This window comes from Siphateles boraxobius, unplaced genomic scaffold (genome assembly GCF_051911475.1).
Source record: "Siphateles boraxobius isolate OS27281-9 unplaced genomic scaffold, OSU_SipBor_1 1, whole genome shotgun sequence".
NCBI classification, from domain to species: domain Eukaryota; kingdom Metazoa; phylum Chordata; class Actinopteri; order Cypriniformes; family Leuciscidae; genus Siphateles; species Siphateles boraxobius.
Genome location: NW_027508699.1, coordinates 29,004,777 through 29,026,757, shown reverse-complemented (window position 1 = coordinate 29,026,757; position 21,981 = coordinate 29,004,777). Strand labels below are relative to the sequence as shown.

General features: G+C 38.8%; 1 protein-coding gene across 1 annotated transcript; it reads left to right on the top strand.

Annotated features, from left to right (window-relative positions):
* The first annotated feature begins 1,923 nt into the window (after nt 1-1,923).
* slitrk3b (SLIT and NTRK-like family, member 3b) lies at nt 1,924-7,580 on the top strand. Its single transcript, XM_077231988.1, has 2 exons — nt 1,924-2,293; nt 3,395-7,580. The coding sequence occupies exon 2, from the start codon at nt 3,419-3,421 to the stop codon at nt 6,062-6,064; it is 2,646 nt and encodes an 881-aa protein (XP_077088103.1). The 5' UTR covers nt 1,924-2,293; nt 3,395-3,418; the 3' UTR covers nt 6,065-7,580.
* The last annotated feature ends 14,401 nt before the right edge of the window (nt 7,581-21,981 follow it).

Sequence of the window (21,981 nt, the reverse complement as noted above, 5' to 3'; positions counted from 1 at the left end):
TACGGACACTGCCATTCTCCTGCATGGCTTCTGAAATATAGCACCCTTCATCCACAGCACTTAATCCATCAGGAGTTTACATGGGGACTCCAAAGGACAGGTTCCCATGGCAACTGATTTATATCCTAATTAAAATGGGAGGGTAGTTTAATTAGCCTAACACTGGTTATTGCTCTAGGCCGGCCGTCCTTGGTGGAGGTGTGAGGAGAGGGGTCATTGCTCTGTGCTATCCATGAGGAGCACCTCACTAAATGGTTAAAGCACCTGTGGATCCAGATAGCTCCCTCTCCTGCTCCTCAGCGTCAGCTACGCCCTTCATCTTCTTTTTCTAAAGCTGGATAATTAATGACCAGCTCCAGGCTAAATGAGCGTCAAATGGCCTGACCACTAGATTACATCTCGTGATTTATTTTTCTTCTGAAAAAAATTACACCTCTAATTGTGTCTCTTCAGTGGCAAATTGAGACAGTTGGTTTTGTCAAACAGTCTTTGTTGGTTTCATGTGAGAGGGATTCATAATTTAACGAGAGTGCTTTAAATGATTTGTTGATTAAGGTGGTTAAAATCATGTAAATCCTTAATACAATCATTCTTCAAACAAAGATAATCTTTTGTAATTATATTAATTACATATAATTACTTGCTTAAATTGATCAGTGGAAAGCATGACTTGGCTATTATAATATTATGGAATGGAGATTTAATTGTTTTCTTTGAAGGGGGTTCAAATATGCGTTTAGAATATGGCATTAGTTTTCAGAGACGGTTGGGGTTTCTCTGATTCTCCATTACTATCCTGTCAATCACCTCATCGCCGTGTGCCCTACACCACATATCTTTAATAGCGATCATAATTACAACCCCACAATTCCTAATCAATTCTTAGTTTTTTTGTTTCTCTTCTAAGGTCTCTGGTCAATAATCTTTCAGCTATGTGATGGAGAAACACTGCTTTAATCACCTTTAACAGGCTTTTGAAGAAAAGGGAAGCTGCTGTCACAAGCTAATTCACTGGAACATGTTCAGATCTGCAGCCCTGATCTGTGTGACAGAATTAAAGATTTTGTTTTTTTTAAGGATCTTCAGGAAAATGCTTTAATGCTCAAAGGCACAGAGAGCTGCTGAGACAGAGTATTAACTAGCTTTAGCTTAGATTCTCTGTTACCTGTGGGAAATTCACAATAAAGGGAAAACTAAAGTCGATATGCCTATGTGTTCAGAATATTATTTTGGATGTATGAGAAGTTAGTTTGCTTTGCTTTTAATACATAAAGGGTTTGAAGATTGCAGGCTGGTATTTATTAAGCATTTATTTATCCATGCATACCACTGTCAAATGACAAACTCATTATGAAGTAATTAACTGGTGATTTATAAGATAATTAATCAGCCATATGAGAAATCAGCAAAAGTGGGCATAAAGTCAACATTGTTCATTCTCAATTCCAAAATAAGCAACATGCCCATGTATGAAGCACCACACTGGTGTGCAGTAGCAGATGGCAGTATGTTTCCATGGTAACCAAATTAAGGTTTCATTAAATTGTTAGGGGCCTACATCATGAAGGATGATGAATAAGTAACACAATAAGCCGTATCGCTCTGGGAAGTTGCAGTTTTATTTAATAATTCGAGTAAAGTGGCCTAAATGACCCGTCACCAGCGTTACGTATATTCTGGGTACAAACAAACTCAACTAGCCTACTTTCTCTCGTAAATCAATGGAAAACTCACAAATATGTCTCATGAGAACGAGCGTAACACATTAAATCGGGTTTAAAAGCCAAGGTAAATCTGAAACGGTGTGTCGCGCACCGACTGCTGCGTTCATATTATTCTCATCATCTCGCGCATATTTTGGAGCGTTTCATAGCAGGGCTGCAGGCGGGCGGGCGCGCGCGCTCGATGCAAAATATTTCACTTGGAAACCGAAGTCCGAGGAAGCGCCATCCTGTGATTTTATTTCCATGCCAACTTGAACCGGGTTATTTTTTGTTACTGTTTCCAACCGAAATGTACTAAGATCTCGCTCAACATCAGTCCTCACAGTGGTGCTGAACTGCAGCCTTCGCTGTCTTCACTGTTGAGCGCTCGTCAGGGGAGCGGACCTGCATCCTAAAGCAAACCTTTGTGAGACATTGCAGTCCTGTCACGTCTTCGGCTCTCCTATTTGCTTCCACCACGAGACCGGAGAGAAGAAGAAGAAGCGGCTCAACGGTGGTGACATGGCAAGAAGCAACATTATTTAAAGTGCTCAATCTTCTGCTCTTTTAATTCCACTGCAGCAACCTGAGTGAGTAGCGCACATTTCTGCTCAGTTAATGCCTCTGCTATGGATCCGGACGCGGGCGGTGGTAAAGCCAGACAAAGGGGAATGCTAATAGATTGCATTTTAGCGCACTGGATTATCATTATGTGTTAATTATATATCTGACAGCCTAATATAATGGCATGAATCGCTCTTGGTAAGCTAATGGAGAATACATTGTGTTTAGCTTCCATAAGTTCAGCTTTTTCATGCAGTGCTTGAATGGTTTCCTTATGTCTTGTATTGCATACCTACTCAGTTCAAAGCTGGATCTGATCGTTGGGTCTGTTCTGTCAAGAGAGCAATGCGATTTTATGGGCTTTTTAAATTTTATTTTATACAGTTTAACTTTGTCTTAATTTTTTTAATTTATCTTTTTGGGTTTACATGGATTTGCCAAATAAGAATATTATTTTTCTTATCATACTTTACCTCAAAGTACTGTAACTGCAAGAACATTGTTTTTTTCAGTTACCCTAAAGATTTTGCTTGCAATAATATGCTTTGCATGCATTAGTGGCGGCCTGAGGGAGCTACATTATTTCAATGACCTGTATGCACATACCCCTTCAGCAATCAATAGAACCTAGGTCTTATTAACATCACATTCCTAAGTGCCCTGCTGTGCACATTAGCTAATAGGTGCTCATGGAGGAGGGGAGAAAGAAATATTTTCCATGGAGGTCAAATTGATATTCTAGAGTCATTAGTTGATTTAGAAACTAAATCGAAACCTCTAGAGAAGCATTTTGCCTTTAAATGGATTATGTAACATTTTGCATCTTCTCAATATCACTTTAGTAAATGCAGCAGGCATACTTTTAAGTCAGTTTTGAGCTCTGGTGCATTTGCTGACATTGGTAATTGAAGCCTTTATTTTTTATTTTGACTATATTGTTTGCAGTAAAAAGCTGCAGTCAAAGCTGCTAAGCTGCATTATGCTCCGTCATACAGTATAGATGATAGCCTTCCCTATTCTTCAGTATTATCACAACTAACTTGTCAAAAGTCAACATCATTTGAATTGAGCAGTTGTTCATCATCCTCTATGTATTCACGCCACTAAAACTGTTGTATTTTTTTCAGTGCAGTGAAGGAGCTCTTGAGGCTATGCACTTGCCTGCATTTGGTGAAAGCATGTTGTGGGTTACACTGCTAAGCACAATTGCACTTGGATGGACGACACCTATCCCTCTACTTGATGATTCAGAAGAAATAGATGAACCTTGCTTTGAGCCCTGCTACTGTGAAGTGAAGGAAGGCCTGTTTCACGTTCATTGTGAAAGCAAAGGATTTACAAATATTAGCCAAGTCTCACAGTCATGGCTTAGACCATTCAAGCTCTACCTGCAGAAAAACTCGTTACGGAAGCTCTACTTCAACAGTTTTTTGCACTTGAACAATGCAGTGGCCATTAATCTGGGCAATAATGCCCTGCAGGACATCCATGTTGGGGCTTTCAATGGTTTGAGCTCCCTGAAGAGGTTGTACCTTCACGAAAACAAGCTGGAAGTGTTCCGGAATGACACATTTCTTGGACTGGAGAGTTTAGAATACCTTCAGGCAGACTATAATGTTATCAAGAGAATAGACAGTGGGGCGTTCCGAAATCTCCACAAACTCAGAGTGCTCATCCTTAATGACAATTTAATACCCATGCTGCCGGCGTTTCTTTTCAGATCTGTCTCTCTGACGCACCTTGACTTGAGAGGCAACCGACTAAAGACGTTGGCTTATAAAGGGATTTTGGAATATATCGGTCGCAGTCTTATGGAGATCCAGCTGGAGGAGAACCCTTGGAACTGTGTCTGCGATATCATCCAGCTCAAGGCCTGGTTGGAGCGGATTCCTTACACTGCAGTTGTTGGCGAGATCACGTGCGAGTACCCTTTCCACCTCCACGGAAAGGACCTCAGAGAGATCAAACGCAGTGAGCTTTGTCCCTTATTAAACGAAGGCGAGATTGAGTCAATCCTAGCCGTCCTACACTTACCATTCTATACAGGGAGGGCGAGGCCTACAAAGCCTTCATCTATAGTCTCCCCTAATCAAAACACTGTCTCCTCTGTGGAACAAAGAGAAAGACCTCCAAAGCCAACAAAAAGACTTAGGCCCTCAAAGACACCACCAACACCACGCAGTGTGTTCCCTAATCAGCCGCCTGTAGCCGGATACCAAACACGTCCGCCTATACCTATCATTTGCCCCATTGGATGTACCTGTAACTTGCATATTAATGACCTTGGTTTGACAGTCAACTGTAAGGAGAATGGGTTTCGGAACATTTCTGAGTTGATGCCTCGACCCTTGAACGCCAAGAAGCTGTACTTAAGTGGCAATCTCATTCAGAGAATATACAAGTCTGATTTTTGGAATTTCTCCAGTCTTGATTTATTGCACTTGGGAAACAATCAGATATTTTACGTTCAAGAGGGGGCTTTTGTTAATCTCCCTAATTTGAGAAGCCTTTACCTGAACGGTAATAGTATTGTGAAGTTAACTCTTGATATGTTCCATGGTTTGCACAGCCTTGAGTATTTGTATTTTGAGTACAATGAGATACGAGAAATCCAGCCGGCTGCCTTCAGTTTAATGCCCTCCCTGCAGCTTGTCTTTCTCAACAACAACCTCTTGCGAACATTGCCCGTGGGAACGTTTGCAGGTACCTCGCTGACACGCTTGAACCTGCGGAACAACTACTTTCATTGCCTCCCAGTCAGCGGTGTTCTAGAACACTTGCATGCTGTAGTCCAGATCGACCTAAATCAGAACCCCTGGGACTGCTCCTGTGACATCATCCCTCTCAAAGAGTGGCTGGACACGCTGAGCTTAGTGGTCATAGTCGGAGAAGTGGTGTGTAAGACCCCCCAGCTGGTCTCAGGAAAAGATTTACGCTCTCTGAATTCTGAAGTGATTTGCCCTGAGCTCCGACAGTCCTCACTGTCTCCTGCCGAATCAGATAGTGGGCTTATCACTACGTATCCCGAGGTGGGGCCGCACCCGCCAAAAGGTGCCATACCCCTCTCTGTTCTCATTCTCAGCCTGCTGGTTCTGTTCGTGTCTGCCTTCTTTGCTGCTGCAGCTCTTTGCGCATATGCTCTTAAAAAGCGTGAAAAGCTTCCCTTTAGGAAGCAAGGGGAAGTGGGCCTGGCAGGCATTCAGATGGAATGTGGAATATTCACAGAACAGTCACCAACCTTACCAGAAACTCCACCTTCCAATCACGTGTACGATAGCATTGGTGCTCCCTCTTCGCACATGTGCAGCAACCCCGTTTACAAAAGCGGACAGGAGGAGTCGGGGCAGAGGCATCCATTCTCAGAGACAAAAGAGAGCGGGTCGCACTACAGAACGCTGGTGGAGAAGGAAAAGGAGTGGACCATGGCCATCTCCAGCTCCCCCATTAACACTATTGTCAGCGTCGGCCCACCGTGTGGTGACATTGCCGGCTTTCATGAAAACGGAATACTCTGTCCGACTGTCATTGATAGCCAAGGTCCCACGCCCAAGGTGGGATTAGTGGACAGTCTTTTTGGCACAACTCCTCAGTTTAGCAACCTGCCCGACAGACACATGCATCCTCCCTTAGAGTATCCACATGCCAAACAGGATGCCAGACAAAAGCAAAAGATCACAACCACAGGGACAAGGACAGGATGTCCTAATCAAACCCAAAGTGATTACCCTGAGCTGAGGGCTAGACTCAAAACAAAGATGGATTACATTGATATGCTGGAGAGGTCATATCAATTCTAAGACATGTGAGATATAAGACTGCATATCCAAAATGAAAATGGTAAGGTGGAAAAAGAATTAATGTGATATAAGATGGTACGGTTTTCTCTCAAGTTGCTCTGGAGGAAATCCCTTGTTCAGATTTTTTTAAAGTGCCTTCATAAGAGCAGCCAGCAATGTTGTAAATGAGTATTTTTATATCACAGTTTTATTTATCTAAAATACATAGATTTACATTAGAAGGAAAAGGATCAACTGCTGTTTCCAGACTTTGCAATGTTGGTAAACGTGAAGCAAATTATTCGTATGAATGCAGGGCGTGCGGTCTTGGCTTTTAACTCGTTTGCATCAAAAACTTCTGAGATATTTTTTATTTAACTAAAAATTGTCTATCAGCAATAGAGATACTGCAGTTATTGTATAACTGTTAAGTGCTTTGTTGAATCTGTATTTTCAAATTGAGTAGATTGTCTTTATCTGGACTTATTGAATGGTTTTATGGACCAAGCTAAAGGTCAAAACATGTAAAAGATTGGGAACTATTGATCATGTCTAGGGACGTAGGCTACCTTTCCATGGTCTATCTCACATAGGCAAAGACAGATATGTGCATATATTTATTCTTAGATTTCAGTGTTGCAATTATTATTGTTAGACATCATGTTAAATCAGTGTATAATGATTATGCCTCTGGTTTAGCCTTCCTTGAAAAAATAACCCATGAATTCAATAAAGAGTGCTAAACTAAGCCAAGTTCTGCAAACTGTACCATTTTGAGTTGCAGACATGCAGATTTTGGCCTCTGCAGCACACACCCACACACACACCATCACACCCAACACACACACACACACACACACACACACACACACACACACACACACACACACACACACACACACACACACACACACACACACACACACACACACACACACACACACACACACACACACACAGCACTGTATCCAAATGCTTATAATATGCTTCAAAATAGATTCCATAGAACAAAGTGTTTCAAACGAGACCTTATGCTAGAAACTAGAAAATAACAGTGTGAAATTTGTCAGAGATTGCACAATATTGACACAGTCAATTTGCGAAAGACTCTGTCAGGTCACCCACATACCTGGAGGAGAGGAAGCAGAGAATCTGTGCAGCAATCTTATAGCATCCTCTGCAGTCTCCAGTCCCCTGAGTGTCCATGGGAGGGCATCAGTTAGATACACCTATTCACCATGCATAAGCTGGCTTAACCTAGTTACGCAGCATTGCGTAAGGGTGAAAAATACCTTTTTTGGCGTCATACTGTAAAAACCTTGAATAAAGCCAAACCTGGAAAGAGATGATCCATCATCCCCCGATTTGACTTTTTGTTGAATTCCTCATTCGCATGATCTTTTTTTGCTTTTATAATTTCTCGTCTCAATGTATGAAATGCAATCACAAACCTCTACTTAGAGCCATCTAAACACATATTCCCATTTTAATCACAAAGAGCTACAGTAAACATTAAAGTAATGGAGTGTCTAAAGTATGAAAGTGTGTGCCTGATTGTTTTCTGATTGTTGCTCACAAAATGGTTTTGCTATTGGTCCAGCTTCTCTTGAAATTGGCCAGTCTACAAGCTGAAAGTCCAAGGACACGCATGTGAAAGGAGGGTAACGTCAGAGCCCCGGATCTGCTCTTATCACGCTGCCCCTGTTTATTTTTTGCTAATGTTGTACTTGGCAGATTCCATCCCTCACAGGCCATCCATCATTTACACAGTTGGACGTTTATAACGGCATTTCTGCTTCTAGCATACAGACCTGCTTGTCAAAGAGAGCAGCTTCCTAACCACCTTTCCTCAGTGATAATTCACAAAGCTTTTGTCCAAAGTATGAGGAGAGATAATCCTCTCAATGCCACTCCAGTAACCCTCATTATACGCCTCTGCTACCCAATCCCACAGACGGCTTGGCCAACTGATCCTGTATGCAGAGAATGCGATCGCAGGGGCAGTCAGCTGCTCTGCTACATAGTGCTCATGTGCCTCGCCAAGACAAAGTGGCATTTAACCAAGAGACCATGAACAGAGAGAAATGGGCAAATGTGAAATGACAGCTTATGTTTAATGGTTGATGCAATCTAACTAACCAGCAGTTACTTTCTTTGAGAGTATTGTTTGACTTTTTTATGGGAATGCTCCTAACATAAAGTGCCATCATTATGAGATTAATAATTACTTCTGGAAAATGCTCTCAGAACAGCCATTTAACAAAACACTGTTATTAAGAATTCTGAACACGACATATGGCGTTGAATGCGAAAATGTAATGCGCCGCACCACGGATAATGTGTTCCCAACACGTAAATGAGCCACAAAGTACCTGCAGAATTTTCAATGGGATGCAATTAGTCAGCAAACGGTGTGTGCCGTTGCTCTCTGACATTTGCATTTTTACCAGAGACTGTGGCCTTTTCCTCTGGCTGTCACGCCTGTAATGTGTCTGCTCAGACATGCCGTCAAAACCATTGCCCCTTGGGAAATTCAGGGACACCATAGTGCAGGCAGTTGTCATTTTACTTAGTTGAAAAGCTGGACAGCTCGGACATGGTTCAAGTGTTCCACTGTCGTCAATGCTGTTCTTTTTCCAAAATTGATCACAGAGCGGAAAAATATGAAAAAATTTGCACTGGCTTGCATTTAGATGCGCTTCTCTTTAAGAACTAGGCATGTTATTGTTCTGAAAAACCTCAGCGAACACCTTTCTAATACTGATAATACCTTTCTATATTGACCAATATTGCTGTGGTATGGTGTTGGGTGATATTTGCTGCTTGTGGTTTGTGCTTTAACCTTTCAATATATTGAAGTTGATTGTTTTTTTTTTAAGAAAAGAGGAATAATAAGAATGTGCTTGAAAGGGACAGGCAGAGACAGAGAGAAAATGGAAAGGTTCTTTAGACACCACACACGTAGTCGTTAAGCCGTTAGATATAAGATTTTACACAGGTCACTATTTTATTGAACCAATTTAATCCCGAACCAATTTAATCCCTGAACACTATACTATACTATACTATACTATACTATACTATACTATACTATACTATACTGCAAAATGGCAACTGCCAATTGTTACTCTAAAGAGCTGTCATCTAATCCTTAGATTTTGTTTTGGTGGTGTATTTAGGTTTATTCAGTGAACATTTTTTATTTGAATAAAATTAAATTGTTTCGATGTTACCACACAAAGTACATTTTTCTAGTAGGGATGCAAAATTGATCTGTACCATACTGGTGCGGCCATTATATTAATTTTCAAGGATCAATGAATATTGGATATTGAATGAATAATTAATTGTCATTTCCTTTTTTTCATATTATATTAGGCTCTAAGTAAGTGTCAGATGATGGCAATGGTTGATCTTTAAAAACAAATTTAATAACACTCTTAAATGAATTTTTATTTGTGAATGAATGAATATTTATTTTTCATACTGTACATTATAATGTTGTGATGCCTAAATTCACTTGTAGAATTGGGAAGGGATTTTTATTTAATTATTAAAGACAAAAATTAATAATTTTTATTATTAATATTGCCATTTATCAATTCAATTCAATTCAATTCAAATTTATTTGTATAGCGCTTTTCACAATACACATTGTCTCAAAGCAGCTTTACAGAAATTGCATTTCGGAAATGTACATAGAAAAATACAGTTAGTTAATCAAGTATTAATTTATGGCATAACATATCGCCGGCTTTGAGTCGTCTCTTCACAGGCGTCGAGTCGTCTCTTCACAGGCGTTGGGGCATCTGAAGTCTCCGTGAGAGGCTGGATACAAACTGGAGCTGACGAACGCTATTTACCTCGGGACTAGCGTCCCGAGATAACAGCAGAAAGGCAGATGGGAAATAATTAGCATAGCTGATGTTCATAATGTTAATGCATTCGAACTGATTCAGCAGTAGTATCAAAGGTTAAGCATTAAGTGAATGCTTGGTTAAAGAGATGCGTCTTTAATCTAGTTTTAAACTGGGACAGTGAGTCTGAGTCTCGAACAATATCAGGAAGGCTATTCCAGAGTTTAGGAGCTAAATGCGAGAACGCCCTCCCTCCTTTAGTGGACTTAGATATCCTAGGAATGACCAGAAGCCTCGAATTTAGTGATCTTAAAGAGCGCGATGGATTGTATGGCGATAGAAGGTCTGTTAAATACACAGGAGCTAAACCATTTAGGGCTTTATAGGTCAGTAGGAATACTTTGTAATTGATACGTAACTTAATAGGTAACCAGTGTAGAGATGATAAAATAGGTGTTATATGATCATATTTTCTTGATCTAGTAAGAACTCTAGCAGCTGCATTTTGCACTAACTGTAGCTTGTTGATTGAGGATGTAGGACAGCCAGCTAATAAAGCATTACAGTAATCTAGTCTCGAGGTCATGAATGCATGAACTAACTTTTCTGCATCAGAAACAGATAGCATGTTGCGTAGCTTAGCAATGTTTCTAAGGTGGAAAAAGGCTGTTCTTGTAATATATGAAATATGATTTTCGAAAGTCAAGTTGCGGTCCAGTATAACACCCAGGTCTTTTACTGTAGTGGATAAAGTAACAGGACATCCTTCTAAATTAAAGTTGTATTGTAAGGGATTTTGTGGGTAGTTTTTTGGACCAATAAGTAATACCTCCGTTTTATCTGAATTTAATAGCAGGAAATTACACGTCATCCAGCATTTTATATCATTTAGACACTCTGTCAATTTAGATAAGTTAGTGTTTTCATCTGGTCGTGATGAGATATATAATTGAGTGTCATCAGCATAACAGTGGAAATTAATTCCATGTTTTCTTATAATATTACCAAGTGGCAGCATGTATATTGAGAATAGCAGAGGGCCTAACACCGATCCTTGCGGTACTCCATAGTCTACTGACGTTATCTTTGATTTTTCCCCATTTAGACAGACAAAATGGTAACGGTCTGATAAGTAAGATCTAAACCAGCTTAATGCCTGTCCCTGAACACCAGTGTAGTTTTGTAGTCGATCCAGGAGTATTTTATGATCGATAGTGTCGAACGCAGCGCTTAGATCGAGTAGAACTAGTATTGAGATACAGCCTTGGTCAGAAGCTAAAAGTAAATCATTTGTAATTTTAACTAGCGCAGTTTCTGTGCTATGATGCGGTCTGAATCCCGACTGGAATTTTTCATAGATATCATTTTCTTGTAAGAAAGAGCACAATTGAGCGAACACAATTTTTTCTAGTATTTTAGACATAAATGGAAGATTTGAGATGGGTCTGTAATTTGCTAAGTTATTTGGATCTAATTGCGGTTTCTTAATGAGAGGTTTTATTACTGCCAGCTTGAATATTTTTGGAACATGACCTAAAAATAAAGACGAGTTAATAATATTAAGAAGAGGCTCTTCGACTACAGGTAACACTTCTTTCAGTAGTTTAGTGGGTATTGGATCTAATAAACATGTTGTTGGTTTCGATGCAATGATAAGTTTATTTAGCTCTTCCTGTCCTATAGTTGTAAAGCGGTGTAGTTGTTCTAGAGGGGCCATAATTGAGGCTGAATCATAAGACATCATAGAGGATTGTATATTTACAATTGTGTTTCGGATGCTTTCTATTTTCTCATTGAAGTAATTCATAAAATCATTACTACTATATTGTAATGGAATATTTTGCTCTGGTGATGTTTGTTTATTTGTTAGTCTAGCCACGGTGTTGAATAAAAACCTTGGATTATTTTGGTTATTTTCTATTAGTTTGCGGAGATGCTCAGCTCTTGCTGCTTTTAGAGCCTTTTTATAACGTGACATACTGTCTTTCCACGCGATTCTAAAGACCTCTAAATTAGTTTGTTTCCATTTACGCTCTAAGTTACGAGTTTCTCTCTTGATTGCATGCGTAGCACTGTTGTACCATGGTGCTTTAGTTTTCTCTCTTACCTTTTTTAATCTAATTGGTGCAACAATATCTAGTGTACTAGAGAACATGGTGCTCAAACTGCTAGTCATTTCCTCTAGTTCATCTGTTTGTTTGGGTGCACTGCGCAGCTGAGATAGATCAGGTAAGCTATTTGAGAATCTATCTATAGTGGTTGGAAGGATTGTTCTGCCTGGTCGATAACGTTGCGCAACGTGACAAATTTCAGCAGTACGTATTATACAAGTTACCATGTAATGATCAGTGAGATCATCACTTTGCGGTATAATATTTATATCAGTTGGATTGGTTCCATATGATATAATTAAATCTAGTGTATGATTTAGACGATGAGTGGGAGCACTGACGTTTTGCGTGACCCCAAAGGAGTTTAATAGATCTGTAAACGCAGTCCCTAACGCATCATTTGTATTATCTACGTGTATGTTAAAGTCTCCAACAATTATTGCTTTATCGACATTGACCAATAGATCTGAGAGAAAGTATGCAAACTCTTTTAGGAAATCAGCATAGGGCCCTGGAGGTCTATATAGGGTAGCCAAGGCTAGAGATAATATGGATTTGTTTCTTGCATCTAAGAGCGTAACATTTAGCACAAGTACTTCAAACGAATTAAACCTGTGACCTGTTTTCTGAGTAACATTAAGAATATCTCTATAGATTGTTGCAACACCGCCGCCACGACCGATCAGACGGGGCTCATGCTTATAACAGTATCCTGGTGGACTAGACTCATTTAGACCGAAATAATCATTTGGTTTAAGCCAGGTTTCAGTAAGGCAAAGTACATCGAAACTATTATCTGTGACCATTTATCAGTTAATATTAAAAATATCAGTCAAAATAATTATTAGTCAAAATTGTAATTTTGAGGTGTCCCTATTTAGTATGTTTTCAGTGTACTTTTCTTATACTTAACAACACTACGGTGTATTTTTTCCCCCCATTCGCATGTCACTCTGCGGCTCACATCTAGATTGTCAGATCAGCTCAGAAACCCTGACTGAATAAAATATTGGTGGTTGCTAGTATAGGAAATAATAAGAAAATATTACCTCACTCCGCACACATCTCTAAATGTACAGCCGGTGCAAGAACAGGCTTGTTTTGTATGCTGTACAGGTTCAATCTCTGTTTGAAGCAGCTTTGACACCATACTGAGAGCTTTGTCTTGGGAAAAGAGAGAAGGATGCTGTCAAACCAGATTTTTTTTGTTTCTCCTCCTTTATTTTTCTTTCTTCATCTGGAATTAAACTCTGCCAGCAAGTAGAAAAGTTGTATTTTAGTGTCTGACGAGTGACTTTTTGTGCCCAATTTCTTCGTACAGCACGGCGGCGCTGATACAGTTAGTGTGAGCTGGTTATTCCCTGTCCATGGTGCTGAATTTCTTTTGTGCAAAGGATAGAGAAGCTACTAGCAAGGCGTTCTGCAAGGCTCTGTGCTGTGCTGTGCAGCTTTTGCGGTGTGCTATTTCCTGCAGTGGGAGCTGTTTTTATGCATTTGAGGATGAATCTAGAATCTAGTACACTGTGATGCAGCAATCTGCACCGTCTCTTAAGTCCACCATCTGTTGTAGTTCTTGGACATTTATGGGAGATCTGTCTGTGTAATTGTGTGTTTGTCTTGGCTGGGAGGGCATTGATCTGACCTACAGCATCTAACGGAACACCACTGTCTCAGTAATTACAGGTTTTCATTAAGAAAACTTGATCAGCGTGCAAAGGGGAGACAAAATGAAAACAAAGCAAATTATATGTTGTATTTGTTTATTTGAATTGAATTGATTTGAATTTCTATATTTAAACATTTGAAAGTGATGCTTTTTATCTCTGATATCTGCCAAAGGGTTTATGGGAAATCACTATATTACAAAAGAGGCTTCTTGGAACTTTAGACAACATGGAATGCTTTTAAACTGCACTTTATTTTTAATTAGGCCTATCTATTATTCTCAATGGAGAATTTTGCTGATCATGTTTTTTTCTTCTTCTTTTCCCAGCAGCATGTTTCCTGGAAATATCTCTCACCTAGCAAATTCCTCACATCTTTCTTAATCTTATATAAAGGGAGAAAGAGACAGACATGCAAGCACAAAGCGATAGTGTGATTGAGTGATGATTTTTATTATTCTAATATTAAAATGCTGAATTCTCCACAGAGATGTTTACGCTTGTGTCAGAGTGAGCTGCTTTGGGCAGGGGGGAACTAAATGTGGAAAGCAAACATTGAAGAAGGTGAAAAAATAAAGCAGAAAAAAGCTCAACTGAACAAAGGAAGCTCTTTGTTTATTAATCTTCTATCCACGTTTCATGTCCTACTCAATCAGTTATGATAGAAAATTATGTTAGAGCGTACATGAAACGAGAGAGTGAGTCCTTGATGTGATATTGTCGACATGGATAACGGCAAATTTAGTGCGCAACAGTCGGATTCCGGAAGTAAATCCCCATTAATTTTCTCCAGAGGGGAATTTATTTCGAACTAACTTACAAACCTTTAAAGAGAGACCCACTGTGAAATTCAACGTTGTTAATTGATGGTATATGCTTTTGTTTATAAATTCTGTTCAGAAATAGTTTTGTGTTCATTGGAATTCCTGGTAAAAAACTACATTACCCATGATTCTGCTGAGAAATCTCCACCAATCATAGAATCAAGATAAGCAAATCTCTCCAAAAGAATACTTTAGCACCTTACCACCAGCATTCATGGGACTGTAGTTCTTTCCCTCATTAAAGGAGACATGAATTGAGAAATCTAATTTTCCTTTATATTTAATATATAAGAGGTCATTGTACTATAAAAAAATATCCTGTAAGTTTAAGAACTCAAAACTTCCTAGTTAGTCCAAAAACAGGCTTTATTTAATTTAATTTTTATTTTATTGAAACTGCCCTAACGACTAGTTTTGGATTTTTGTCACATTATGATGTAATAGTGTGGCAAAAGACCGCCTCTGCTATCATCACCTCTTTAGCCACGCCCACCGATCCACCCATGTCATGTAGGAATACATATATTTTATTTAGGCTATATATGAATCTAAATAATTTATATTAGATATATATATATTTATATATAAATCTTATTTTATATGTATCTATAAATCTGAGATGCAAACACAGGATTACTCCAGCAACAAAATGAAAGAGATGCCTTTGAAGATTACAAGATCTTGTAGAAGAAAGCTTGCCAAGCTGTGGAAAAACAGTCTTTGCATTGCCTTCCTTGTGATCGTATTAAGAACGAAGATTTTAACGAAGTTTCCAGACCCTGTTCATTTGTTTGCTTAATTTTACTGTGGATTCGTTTTTAACAAGACTCAGTTCAAGGCTTTTTCAGCATGAAAATAAAAGATGACGCAGTTCCGACTATATTGGATCCGACAGCAATGTCGCAACAGACAAGTGTGAGTAACTATGTTTTTACCATGTGTCACTATTGCTTTGTCTGAAACAGATTTGATATGTACTATTTACTATTTATAGTGTATGCTGAAGCCAAACTGTGAATAGATGTGAATAGGCTAGGCCTATATATGTAGAACATCATATGACCAAACCGGAACCCTGATCTCATGTTAACAGAAATCAACTGACGCTGATATATATATGGACTTTTAAGGTAATCCGCTAGATCACTTTGTTAGTGGCGTTTTATTCTATTAAAATATCTAAAGATTAGTGTGAAAAAGAAAACTTAAAAAACCTTTAGATCTTTGTTACCTAATCATAGCAGTGGGCGTTTACTTCCAACTCTTGATTGTGACACGCCCATCAAAACGGAGTGTTTGAAAGAGAGAGTCAAAACCAGGAGAGAAAATAGCTTATTACTTCTAGGATGTTTTTTGATGTAAAAATAACATTATAAGTGGGCCCCAGAGAGCATTAAAAGAGGGATTCTTTTTAAATCCCTATGGGTATTTTTATGAATAGGAAAAATACTTCTAGAACCAAGGCCACTGAAAAAGTGGACGGGCATTGTTCCACTCTTTTAGGAAATATCTAAACAGCGTGATTGACCAAATAAGAATTAAGTATTCCAGAAAGCTGTTACATAAAATAATATACTGCAGTAATGATGGAATTCAATTAATATTATAACACTAGTTTCCATAATAAGCTAATTACAAAAAATTCCACTGAGCTAGATAAGACCATAACTAGCGAAATGTACAGTGCACAGTGCAACATTTTAATAATTAAATCTCTTGTCAGATTGACAGAAATAGTTTCGCTATCTTAATGTTTGTACAAGCGACCTGAAGCTATTTAGTGTTTCTGCATGATAAGACATAACAATAATAAAGAGCGTTTTTTATGTTTTATATTGGATGCAACAATATAATTACAAAGAGAGCATAATTAGAGTCTTGTGCCCTACCACCTCAAGAATATGCCGCTTCAATTTCTTTTTCAGTCAATCCCAAACCAATCAAAATATCTGCGGAGAGGCAAATACACTCTCTGTTTTTTCTTCCCCCTCCATTTTCCTTCGTTTAAATGAGAGTGCTGACCCCATTAGATAAAAAAAAGAAGAGAAGACAGACTGCGTTCATTTTGAGAAGAGTGATTAATTACAGATGTTACTGAGACAATGAAATATAGATCATACCGACTGGGACTCCAGCCGGGTTTACTCAGTGTCAGGCTCTTCCAATTTTGATCAGAAGGAAAGGAATTTATTGCCGAGCTCTTTGGCACAGGTTTTTGTGATCATTAACATTTTCTTCAAAGGCTTGCAAAAAAGCATACTAACCAAAAAAAAATCCCAAAAGGGAGAGAAGGAAAGCTGTGACTTAGTGTGATGTGTTATGGTAGATTTATCTAGATATTTTTTGGAGCTTGTGTGGCTTGTGTAAATGGCGTTCTGAAATGAAATCTCTAAACCAAATCCTTTGGTCGACAGATGCACGAGAGAACGAAATGAAAACGAGAGGATGTGTGGAGGAAAAGGCGAGAGAATATATGGCTGAGATAAAGGACAGATCATTAGTCAGGGCTCTTAATATAACCGCAGGAACAGGAGACTATGGCACTGCCAGTTTTTAGACATTTGGGATCTATTTCCAATTTATGTGTACTTATTTCATAACTATCTGCAGATGTTAAACATCTAGTTTACGTTAATGAAATGTGTAATTTACTTTTAAACAGATAACATGAATTGGGTTAAGCTGATTTTATTGAACCTTTTTTGTTTTATTTCTCCATCTTTTCCTGCGCATTTTTAATTTATCCTGGAAAAACAATGACTATAAACAGAGCAATTCCTAGGGTCCTCACACCATTGGTGCTCGGGCCCTAAATACCTGAGTCCACCTGCATTTTGGAACATTTCCAGAGGAAACATTATGCCAAACAAAGCAATTTATTATTATGAAAAAATGCCTTTTACTGTATTTTTGCTCAAATAAATGCAGCCTTGTTGAGCAAAAGAGACTTCTTTCAAAAGCATAAAAAATCTTACCAACCCCAAACTTTTGAACGGTAGTGTAACTTGCAATTTCATGTTTCAACCACAGATGTCGGTAGAGAGGCCAACGTTCTGTAGTGCATCTTTGAAGGGAAAGATCATCCCAAACTGTTGTCGTGTTTATATCTATGAACTGTTTCCCCAAACCTCTCTGACTTGCATTCTTCTGCAAATGAAGATTTTTTTGAAAATCCTGCAAAAGAACCCAGGGGGATCATTTTGACTTCCATTGCGTAAAGAAAAAAACATGAGACATTAAATATATATATATATATAATTTTTTTTCTTTTTTTTTTTTCTCTTGAAGAAATAAAGTCATAGAGGTTTGGGACAGCATGAAGGTGAGTAAATCATGACAGAAACGTATTTTTTGGGTGAAAGAAAGCTTTTGCTGTATTAACTGCTGTCCGACTAATATCTGACAAGTTAAAACATAAAAAGCTATTTGGGGGTTAACAGTAGTTTGGGAAGTGTAAAGTAATCGAGAATTCATTTTTTTATGTTTATTATTTTTTTAATAATTTATCCTTGCACACATAATTTTTTTATATTAATATTTAATCAAAAACATTAACTTTTAACCCTAACATTTAACACTTTACAACAACATCTCTTCTCCCATGACGTGTGCAATGACGGGACAATAGGCGGGACAGGGCAGGAAAATAATCTCTCCCCTCCAGCAATCTGTCACTCAGTTAGCAATTAGCAAATGACAACAATACAACAATCTAATCAATTCCCAATGGATAAAATCCAGGCCTAGATTTTTTTAGGGATCACAATAGGGAAGAATTGCAATTCATACAATATAATGTAAGACGATTGCAGCTTCCGTTTAATGATAATAACTCTATGACTGATCTTCCTTTTATAATTCATTAAAAAAAAATCTTTACACACATTACACAGTCTTTTAAAAAAAAAAAGTGAATTATAGTACTATATTACATTACATAGCCTACTATAGTGGAATTATGGATTAAAACACCAATTCTCTAAATATCCAGTTTAATGCCAGTAAATCTGCTAATGTAATTTATTTTTGCAATGTCAGGGGATGAGTTTGATGTCAGGGGATGAGTTTGCAGAGTTCATAATGAGAGTGAGAAGATTCACCATACACTCATTAGTACCGTAGTGAAAGGAAATGTTGTACAGTGGGAAAAAAAAAGTGCACAAGCTTGTCCCATAATGCTCCAATAAAAGCTTAATGATTTCCTCAGTTGTAATGCAGGCAGAGTTTAGCGGTCTCCATTATGAGTCTTTTTTCATTTCCTCTGAGGAGAGCAGGTTATTGTTCACATCATCACTAGTCTCAATTCCAGAACGGTTCGTTTCAGAGAGCCCAGCGGCTTCAGGGAGTCTTCTCCACTCTCTTAGGCTCGCAGCCAATCGTCTCTTAACTCTGACGGCTGGAATAACACCCTCACAGTATCAATTATTACAGTCTATTTCCCAGTCTGACACTCGCCATTATCCTCTCAGATATCATCGCTGTCATTGAAATGGAGCCATTGCGGAAGCGTTTGTCTACCTGGGAATTTGCACCTGCTCATCCCTGACATGGAATGGATGCACAGATGACACATTAAAATGATGGCTCATCTTTTGTGACCCACGTGTTCTATAGCCCATCCTCTGCAACACAGGCCCCCGTCGTAATACGAAGGGCTTCTACTTTGTCTAGACTCTTGAAGACGGAGGAGGGGTCAGATGACCAAATGGATTTCACTTCAATAAGGTGCTCACACGCATGTCACAATAGTGATATTCAAATTATTTTTGAAGTGCTTTTCTCGCAGAGGAAGCTCTGTACCCAGCAACGCATTCATTCGCTCACCCGTGAATGTGGAGAAAAAATGGTCCGTGACTAAGCACAATCTCTTTGATTTCAGCGTGGAGGATTCTGGGAATTCACTTAGACCAGATGGTTGATATGCGATGATTTATTTTCTTGTATGATTGAAATGGCGTTCAGATCAATTACAAAGAGAGGCCTTGAAGTGATAAGCACTTTTTTACTGTTAAGTTTGCCCTGGTTATGAAACGTACACGCCATCAAACGTGGGTCTGACCTTGGCTAGCGCACATGAAAGAGAAAATGACAGTGGCGGCTGTACGATATGCAGTGGTGCTGTCTTCTACAGTCTCTTATTTAGGCCTAGTCCCCGAAGTCATTTGCAAGGATAATTAGAGAGGTACATGAATTGTATCTGCAGAGCTTCTCTCCTCGTCCTTAATAAAATATGAAGTTTTTAATGACAGTGTGGTGTTATGCACCATTCATTATTCATCACTTTACGTAACCTTTATGTAAGTCCTAAATTAATCGGAACATCAATAAGTTTGAGGGACGGAATTTTGAAGGTTTCATGGTATAGTTAAAGATTGCAGGTTCTGATTCGGAATGGGATAGCCCTACGGAAATGAAGAGGATGAGCAAACATGAAAGGGAGTCCTGTGCACAAGCACATCGTAGATGAAAACGATGAGATCAATCATTTGGTGGTATTTGTTCATGTGCTGGATACATAATCTGTTCCATACAAATTAAAAGAGATTATAGTTGTAGATTGGTCGTGTTTCAAAGCGCCGTACCTGGTTAACGGATTTCATGGCTTTGCAGAGATAGAGAGTGCGAATTTGCATTTCCCTGAAAACAACACAGGGAGAGCATGTTGTTTTAAGGGAATTAACCTTTGATGTTAATGAGGCACATTTCCAAAGCACATTTCAGCAGCCATATCTGAACTCTCCACTGCATGCTATCAGATAGCATCAGTTGCAGCAAAGCAAACTGTTCTCTCAATCTCCCTCTCTCTTGCTCTCTCTCTCCACAAGGCCACTAGCCAGGTTTTGTATCCCATGAGACCAAGAGGGAAGAGTTCACTGAATTATGGATGTTTTACAGTGCCAGGAATTCTGTTGAAATCTTCTGCAAATAAGCTTTAAATCACTGCAGTGTCAACGCAGATTACCTCGAAACCACTGAAATGCTTCAAATACAGCCTAAAACTCAGCAAACCCAACAAGTACAACAGGACAATTTTGCAGACAATGCAGCAACGGAGGAAGAAAGGAAAATAATATTTTAAGATGTGTCTTTATATTATGCTAAAACTAATTTGTTTGTTTTTCGAGGAACTTAAGGGGGCGTTCACACTGACAGTGATTAAAATGTTGGAGGTCGCTGAGGTGTTGGTTTCGACTGGGCGTTCCTATTGCTGCAGTACTGTTTGCATTCCCATTGGTCGTTGCCCTGTCCTGTCGCTTTTCGTTTGAATAAAGTTGAGCTCATGAGAATAGATGATGTATGTTTGCTTCGTCTCTGTGAATCACTATTGATGTGTGGCTGGTTAGCATTGGTCTGTTAACCCTTGCTGGTAGATGTTATAACTTCATCTTTCTCCATTGATGGCCATTTATGTTTTAGATGAAATATACAATTTTAGTAGAGCCCAATTCATTTTTAGACGTTTGTAATTTATGTTTTAGATGAAATATACAATTTTAGTAGAGCCCAATTCATTTTTAGACGTTTGTAATTGGATGTGAAATATTTATACTATTTTATACATTTATTTGATACACTATCACATATTATAGGCCTATCACTAGCTAAGTAGGCCTAACTGCTTGTAAAATGAATGGAAATGCTAACATATAGCTCTTTAGGTATTAAAGACCTTGTTAGTTTGCACCAAATAAACCATAAATAGGATTTATTGATCACAAAAAAGAGAGGGAAAAGTAAATGAGGCTTGGTTGGACCTTTAGCACACAGTGTCATTTTGAGCTCGCTGTACTCTAACTCTAAGCTTGCCTCCAATCACTAGAGTAACAGCTGTGGTTGTTTGCTAAGGGGAGCTAACCCAACAGCAATACCTCAACCTGAGCTTAGATGTGCTGTCACTACAGACCTCTGTGGCCCATTGTTAGACAGACAGCTACAATCTGTTCCTGCCAAAGGCCGGTTTTTATTCTTCTTACTGGGTTTGGTCTGAGCTCTCTGGGTTACTCCTCTGCATCACTCTTCCTCTCTCAACATACTGAGGTTCCAGTCAAAGGGATAGTTCACCCAAAAACGAAGATTCTGTCATCATTTACTCACCCTCAAGTTGTCTCAAACCTGTATGAACACAAAATAAGATATTTTGAAGATTATGGGTAACCAAACAGTTGACTTCTATAGTATGGAGAAAAAAAATACTATGGAAGTCAATGGGACCCATTCAACTGTTTGGTTACTGACATTCTACAATATCCTCTTTTGTGTTCGGCAGAAGAAAGAAATTCATACAGGTTTGGAACAACTTGAGGGTGAGTAATTTTTATTTTTGGGTGAACCATTCCTTTAAATCCTAAGAAGAGATATTTTTAAGGGACATCTATGGTGGCCAAGAGAGCTCTACGTGCTGCAGCTGAAGAAAACACATGCAAATAGAAAAAGACCAGCAAATTAAGGAAACACATCTTTATCAGTTTGACACGTGCTGCG

Bases quoted from the DNA above. Each gene is read 5' to 3' on its own strand.
- slitrk3b (XM_077231988.1), top strand. From the start codon at position 3,419: ATGCACTTGCCTGCATTTGGTGAAAGCATGTTGTGGGTTACACTGCTA.